Source organism: Populus nigra, chromosome 17, assembly GCF_951802175.1.
Source record: "Populus nigra chromosome 17, ddPopNigr1.1, whole genome shotgun sequence".
NCBI classification, from domain to species: domain Eukaryota; kingdom Viridiplantae; phylum Streptophyta; class Magnoliopsida; order Malpighiales; family Salicaceae; genus Populus; species Populus nigra.
In genome coordinates this window covers 9543891-9552274 of record NC_084868.1, presented here as the reverse complement: position 1 = coordinate 9552274, position 8384 = coordinate 9543891, and the positions used below count along the sequence as shown (strand labels likewise).

The following is an 8384-nucleotide window of genomic DNA, read 5'->3' as shown; positions in this document are numbered from 1 at the left end:
TGTCATATTTTTATCTCACATGAAAAGTTAAGAAGCAATATTATGTATGAATGTAAACTATAACTTTTTTTTAAAGTTAAGGAAATAATCAATGTTGTTAGATTCTTCTCTTTTAAAGTTGAAATATTTAAACTAAAAAGATTTCTTATCTTATATCGTAAAAACATATTTTTTTTTCTTGTAAATATAAAATATATATATTAATGAGTTTTTTTAGACCCAGTAAAGATTTTAGGTCAACCCGCTAAACCGATATGATAACATGATCTTTACAACATTTTCTATGTTAATAATAATGATCATAAGATAAATTTTTACACGTTAAAACTAGCTAGTTTCCTCATTAGTTAGGTTTAAAACTAGTCATTTGATTAGAATATTCATAAAAAAAAATTCTTGGATCCTTTTTAGAATTCAAATTTTGAATAATCAAATATGAGAATATGATTTAAAAAGAAATATTATATTTAAGATAATATAAATTTTGTAAATTAGTATAACTTAGCATCATGCTTAGGTATTGCTTAGGTTTAGCTCCCTTCAAATACAATTTACCTTCATTTTCCTAAAGTGGTTTAAGTGAATTAGAGAAATCTCATTTTAAAATATCCAATGGCCAATTACAATTCAACTTTTTTTTTATTATTATTATTCTTTAGCCGTAAGAGCTATTATCGTCTCTCTCTCTCTCTATTCTATCCGTCTAAAATAAATTCATCTTTCAATTTCAAACGGAAGCTAATACACTAAGATATAATCCTTAATTACTCTCTTTTGTATATTAAAAACTAGAATGAGAGACAATCTCCTCGAACCTCAAAAGAGGTGGTCTTTTCAGCATGAGATAAGATTTCTTTCGAAGATAAAATTAATGTTTGTTTTTGAATTAAAGAATAATAATAAAAAAAACCCTACAAAGATATTGATGAGATTTTGTGGGGGTTGTGCTTTTAAAATTATCTGAAGTGGAGTTTAGTTTCAGTTGATATGTACATTGCTTTAAAGATATCTTTTATCATAAAAAGAAAGAAAAAAATAAATAAATAAATTATGCCATAATTAATAAGAATAGTAGTAGTAAAATAATAAAAGTAACTATGTTGGTGCTAATATATAGTAAATTAAGGAGTAGTAGAAAGGAATCATTTAGTAGATGGTTAATGATAAGAATTTAAGATTAAAAAATTTATTTTTCTTGTAGATTCAAGTTTGAATTATGTTGTTGTTAATATGATGATTATTAGAAAATTACATGATCGTTAATTTTAAGACCTGTAAAATTAGTTGAGGTGTGCTCAAACCATGTTAATAAAATAAGAAAAGAGTAGTTGAAGGAATAACCATTAAAGGACTCTGAAAACTTATAAAAGGAACTTGTTTTTCAATTTCTAAGCTTCATCATAATCAAACTCTTTGTAAAAGATTAACTGTCTCGAATCCTTTGTAAGAATTTATCCCTTTTTAATTAAGATCTAGACCCTCGTAAGAGATTTTGTAAATTCATAAGATTAACTAATGCTCGGAGAATCATGAGAGAATGAAAATAGAGCGTGTTTTCATGATGATTTTTCACAATTTGAAGTGACAAGTGACACATAATTTATGAGTGGAATCTGAGTTTTAAAAAATGTTTTTGTCAAAACATCCAGTTTGTTTCTTAAAAAATAATATTTTTTTAAAAGTAAATTATTTTTAAATGTTTGGTAGTATAATAAAAAATAGATTAGAAAATATTTTCCAGTATTTAGTTATGTTATGGAAAATAAGCTAGAAAATAACTTATTAATATTTTGTTTTTTTCAAGTTTATTAAAATAATGAGGAACAAATCTTACAAATTAAAAAGTTGAATGAGAATGAAATTGAAAAAATATATAATTTCATAAATAATCTCAAATAAAATAAATAATAATCAAAATAATAAAGATTAAATTTAAAAAATAAAAAAAATTGAAAGATGAAGAAATTAAAATAATAATAATAATTAACATTTCATAAATTATTTCAAATAAAATAAGTAACAATCAAAAGAATGAGGACCAAATTTGATAAATAAAAACTTTCAATAAAAAATGATAAGGGAAAAGCAAATAACAATTATAAAAATAAGGATCAAACTTAATATTAAAATTAAATTCTAAGGGATGAAATTAAAAAACAATTATTCAAAACAAAAAATATATAGCAATCAAAATTTTGAGGATCAAATTTAATATAATCAGTAAATAATATGATATTTTTAAATTTTTACAATTTCCGGAAAGTGTTTTCCGTCCAAAATAAAAGAAAAACGCTTTCCTGTAAACCAAGCTAAATTTTTCTTTGACTGAAAAGTATTTTCTGTTGACCGGAAAATATTTTTCGTTGATCAATTTTTTTAATGATAAATAACCATAAAAAAATTTAAAAAATTATTTTTCAGAAAACATACACCGCGGACAAAAAAGTGTTTGGAAATATTACAGAGACACCAGCAACATTGCAGTGTTTTCCTTCACAGCTGCCAGCTTTCTACGGCTTGAGCAGGAGTCTTTTTTTTTAAGCCACACTGAACTCCGCCTTGAGCCATCAAGTACGCTACCAGCAACGCTTTCTTTCTAGCTAAACAAGTCCACTGCTTGCTTCCCTCCTGCACTTTTATGGCATGCAAGATGTGATCCCGTCTTATTTTTGCTAGCTTTTGCCAGCAACAAATAACTTATATGGCTAGACTCTCGGCCCAGCCCATCTCTAAAAAAAGTTATTTGGGTCATTTGTCGGCCCAATAAGTGGGATTGGGCTTGAGCCCAACCCATATACGCGGGCTTGGGCCTCAATCCTAATAGTACAATTCATGCAGATGGGCCAAGCTCAAACCCATATTTAAAGGCGTGTTTGGCCCGTCCTGTTTTTTCCTTAAAAAATAAAACTTTGTTTGATTTCTTAAAGGGTATTTGTGAAACACGCCATTAATGTATTGTTTACACCTATAATTTTAGACTAAGTGCGTGTTTTCCAAACACGCTCTAAGTTTTTATTTTATTTTTAATTTGTTTATATTTGTTTGTCTAGTAAAACAGACCCTTAAAAATCTCAAAAATAAAATCTAAAAAAACTCAATGATCATTTTAAAATTATTTGTAGGTCTCGTGCATGTTTTTCCAGCAATTTTACACAATATCGGACTGTAAATTTATACTGTAAGATACAAACTCAGTACAAAAAATAACTTATTTTTCCTCCAAAAATCTCAAAAACTAAAAAAAAAACCCTTCATTTCAAAAACAAAAAAATATGTTTCTTTTCAAGGATTCCACTTAATATCGGGTATGTAGACTTATACTGTGAGATATTGACCTGGTATTAATAATACCCTCTTTTCGCTCAAATTTCCAGAAAATTCCAAAAAAAAATTCTAAAACATTTCCTCATTTCAACAATACAAGAAATATATTTTATTTGGTATGCATATAGCTAAATTTTAAAATTTTCATGCATTTTTTATATGAAAAAATAAAAATTGCATTTTCATCATACTTAAAAAATACAAAAAAATTAGTTAATAGGTATCACAACAAGTTTGCGATTATCCATTAGGATTTAGCCAAAATTTTATTAGAATTTAACCTGATAAGATAAGAATCTTCTTGTTGAGAGTGACTTTTCTTAAACTTTAAACAAATTTTTCTGGACTTTAGAATGATTAGGTTTTAACTTGATGAGATAAAGATCTCTTTACCGAGGAGAACTTTTCTCAAACTTGGAAATACTAACGAATAGAAACACGACTTAGAACAAACAACAAAGTAGCTTATCATAGGTAGGGTGCATCAGGGTTGATATATCTTTCCCTTGTATAATCAGTCCTCTTATCCAGCTCTCGCATATTATTAGGTTTTTTAGTAATTATAATATTAAGTGGTGACTTTTTTTTTCTTCTCTCTTTTACCAAAAATAAACCATAATTTCTTGTTTTTTTACCCATATCTATCTTGATAATCCCCATCTAAAAAGATAATTACCACAATACCGCACATGCGGTAGTTACTACGTAGTGTGCAATGCCCATTAAATCTTGCCAAGGGCGACTTCTTGCATGCACGATTTGCAAAACTTGCTCATGAAAGTTGAATTTGAATATCGTTAGATTTGAATATAGTTGATGGGTTGTAGATTTAATTTAATTTTTTTTCTTTTTGTTTATTTCCTTAAAGTTGATATACAGAGTAATTAATAGGTTATTACTGAATTATCACCACCAGTTACTTACCATAAGATTTTCTGAACACGCAGTGTATTCCTCCAACAAATAAACAACGCAGTAACATACAAGAGTAGTTGATGAAATGTCGGAAGGCTTGCTTGCCTTTTTATTGGTGATGCCGATCTTTTGATATCTATGATGCGGATAGCTAGCTAGATAGCGAGTAGAGGTGATTATTTCTTGTATGATTTATTTGTTAGATATCAAAATAATTATATTAAAATTTTATGAAATATATAAAAAAATTGAAATTGGTTCCAATCAACCGGTTTTATTTCGGTTTGGTTCGGTTATTTTAAATTAAAAACTAAAACCGGTTCCAACCGACTGGTTTCGGTTCGGTTTGATTATTTTTATAAAAAACTGAAAATTATATTATTTTTTGGACTTTCTAATGGGTTCTTTTCGGTTCGGTTTGGTTTTTCGGTTCGGTTTGGTTTGATTTATTTCTTAACTAAATTGGTTCGGTCCGGCTAGGTTTTTTATTTTAGGCTTATGAAACCGAACCGAACTGAATTTTTTTAAAATATTTTAATTGGTTTATTTGTTTTTTTTTCATGGTTTAGTTTTTATAGTTATTTTTTTCTGGTTTTTTTAATTTAATTGACTTATTTTTTTTTGGCTGATTAAGTATAAATAATTTAGAGATGATGAAAGAAAAAACAAAGTTTGTTTGTACTTATTTTCATGCATTACAGCTCGTTTTTTCACCGCTTGGATTTATTTACCAGTCAAATTGAGTTTACTTACCTTGAATTCAAATTTAAAATTGAGAAATAAATGCAAATATTATCTGAAATATAACTTTTTAGCACTCCGAGATAATTATTTTGACTTGGAAGAGCACGTGCACGAGACTCATAAACATGCAACACCCAGAATTAATTAGCCACTAATAATAGCTTATAAATCACAAATTGAGAGTCCTTGTGCTTCTCTGTAATGCTGGAGAGCATGAAAGGGAAATTAGTTATATCTAAAATAAAAGTAAAATAATGCTCTCTGTTCCCTAATTCATTTTCCAAAAAATCTCATACTCTGAACTCTCATATATTAAATAAATGAGTTGAATTTTTTTTATATAAAAAGTGAATTAAAAAAGAAACTTTCGGTGAAATTAGTGGAATGACGACCTCTACACATATTCTGACATGTTGACTCCCCTTCCAAAACCTCTTTCAGCTCTATGTGCTATGAATCCCTTGTCCTAAAAAGAGCCCTTTCCCCCCTGTAATTAAATACATAAAAACCTCCACAGCTCATCAGTTAGTCATCGTCCCTCCGAGTTCAACACCTCTCATATCCCACCAAGAAAATAGGAAAGGAAAGAAGAAAAACCATCCTCCTTTCACTCTCACGCCCTCGACTATTAATTCAATCTTTGTGTCCCGTATTTTACACCAGTACACTGTCCTGTCCACAGAAAGCAAAACCCTCGACAAAAACAGTAAAAACACCCTGCAAGCTAAAGGAACAGAAACGAAAATCAGAGTCAGCGCAAAACTTGCCTGAACTTGAGACTCTTTGTCCCTTTTTATCGCTCTCTCTCACGAACATATTACCAGTTCTTAGCTAGCTTCTAGTTTCTGCGGTGCCATCCAAACCCATGGAGCCAGTTCACCAGCTTCCTACTCCCTAATATCTACAGAGGGTCATCTTTCTAGAGGCCCTTTCCTTTCTTTTCTTTTCTGGCCTCCTCTTCATCTTCTTAATTGAGTGGATTGGATCGGATTCTCTTTTAAAAAATTATTGGTTTTTGTCTTGCGTTTCTATAATCAATTGTTGCGGCTGGAATCAAGAGAGCATTTCGTCTCAGCTTCATTTCTTGATAAACATTATTATTAACATTAGCGACAAACGCAACTCCAACAATCAGTGTATTATGCCATTCGCATCTTCTTCATCATTGATAAAGCGCCGGCCCCTTTTAAGACACGCCAAGTCCTCGGGTTCCTCCTGCTGCAGCGGGCGTTTTGGTGAGATAGCGGGGGGGACAACAGCAGAGTGTGCAGCGATTTGTTGTTGTTGCCCATGTGGATTAGTTAACCTTTTGGTTCTCACTATCTACAAGATTCCTGCCGGAATATGTCGACGTGCTTTGAAAAGAAAACAACGGAAAAAACTGATCAAGAAAGGCCTTTTTCCCCCGCGAGGGAGGGGTTATGGCTGTGGATCATGCGATGATCCGGAATTACATATTCATCCAATGGCTCGTGTTGAGGATTCATTGCGAGAGTTCGATGGTGAGGAGGCTGTGAAGAAGGAGGAAGCTATGCTGAGGTTGGAGAAGGAGATGTGGGAGACCTTCTACGGTACTGGGTTCTGGAGAAGTCCTTCACAAAGAGAATTACCAGCTAAGAGGAGTTCTCCAAGAGAGACACCCAACGCTAGACTCTAAGGGCTAATTAAATTTAAGAAAATAAATCATGAGCAGAGCTCAAGATTTGGTCTTTGCCTCTTTTTATTATTTACTATAGTTTTTTCTTTTCACCTGTCTGCTAATTTGTTTCTTAATTATTATTATCGTTATTTTACCTTTACTTCCCTTTCGTTTTCTGTGTTTGAGTGATTTTGTTTTCTTGTGTTTGTTTGTATGGTTGTGGACTTGTGGGTGATTTTTGCTGTGCTGTACAGCTAAAGAGTGTTGAAGCTTGAAAGGTTTTGGTTACTTACGCTTAAAATGGCCTTGAAATGCCTGTCTGAGACTACCTTAATTTCTTATGTTAGATTGTGTTTAATTGAGGAGCAGTTATGTTTTTTTTCTTGCTTGCTGGCAGTGGCTTTTTTCCTTTTTTCTTTTTTGGCAAGTATTGCTTGACGATGTTTCTCGAAAATTAGAGAAGTTTCGAGACTTGTAATAGATTAATGCTAGTTTTTTTATTCGCCATACCTCGTGGAATTTATTTTTTAATAATTCCGGGCCAATTAAGGTTAATTTTTGAAATCTCATATCTAAAATATGAGATCATAATAATTTTATAGAACTCATATTAAAAAAAATTCAAAAGTTTAATTTTAATGAACCAGATAGCAAATGTTGAAAATGATAAAAAAAAAACAGGAGTCAAGTTTTGATCCTTTTTTTATGATTTATTTAAATAGCAATTAAAATATAAATTAAATTTAAGAAATGAAAAAAATTAGAAGATGATGAAATAAAAACAATTTCTAAATTAAAGTAATTTATTCAAATTAAAAAAACAAACAAATTAAATAGTTGTTGTGAAGTTTTTTAGAGCTAAAGTGCAATTCGAGGAGGAGAAAAAAAAAATTCAATGCAAGGATTACTACACTCGCGCTATCTAGAGAGGTAGGTATTTTTAAAGATGATGGAGTGACTCATACATTGACGCATGTAATGTACACATCAACAATTATATATATATATATATATATGGGTAACCTCACCTAAAAATAAAAAAAAAACCAATATGAAAATACAAAAAAAATCATAAAGTGCTATTTTAAAATTTTTGAATCCAACGGTAACATGTGTTAATTTAACTGTTCTTTATGAAGTGTAATTTCAAAAAAGCTCTTATAAGTTATTTTCCTTAAAAAATTTAAGAAATGATCATAATGCCCCTAATCAATTCAAAAATAACTAATAGGAAAAATCCATTTACCTCCTCTGTGGCCAATTCATTGAATTATTATTTTTATTAAGGATAAAGGTGTAAATCTCGCTGTTTCGATCCACGTAAAATATGCCTTGTGCACAGTAATTTTTGTCACTTCAATTAGGTCGTGTGAATTAAAGATTAGATGGTGCTGATACTAAGACTGAAAAGATAGAATTCATCAATCGGAGGCTGTATCTGCTATGATCTTTGACTTTTTAATTTATATAATTAATAATGTCATGCTATCAAGTTTTAGATAAGCCCCTTCTTCCATATAATTTGAACAGTGTCAACCAACGCACAGCTAGCTTCCATGGGAATGGTGTCAACGTTAATAATTATAAAGAGAAATGAGATGCACAGCTCGAGGCTTAAGGTTTAATGGATGCTTGAAATGGCATGATGTGAGGATAGTTCTTATGAGGCAATTACATGCTGTCATGATTATCTGGATAAGAAGTGAACTCTGCTGAAGATTAGAAGGTTTCTTTACTGCTGGATCTTTTTTTCTTTGACCAC

At 30.3% G+C, this 8384-nt stretch overlaps 1 protein-coding gene across 1 annotated transcript; it reads left to right on the top strand.

Annotated features, from left to right (window-relative positions):
- The first annotated feature begins 5398 nt into the window (after positions 1-5398).
- Positions 5399-6782, top strand: LOC133676887 (uncharacterized). Its single transcript, XM_062098672.1, has one exon. The coding sequence runs from the start codon at positions 6125-6127 to the stop codon at positions 6638-6640; it is 516 nt and encodes a 171-aa protein (XP_061954656.1). The 5' UTR covers positions 5399-6124; the 3' UTR covers positions 6641-6782.
- The last annotated feature ends 1602 nt before the right edge of the window (positions 6783-8384 follow it).

What these genes read in the sequence shown, in the direction of transcription:
- LOC133676887 (XM_062098672.1), top strand. Translation starts at nt 6,125, where the DNA reads ATGCCATTCGCATCTTCTTCATCATTGATAAAGCGCCGGCCCCTTTTA.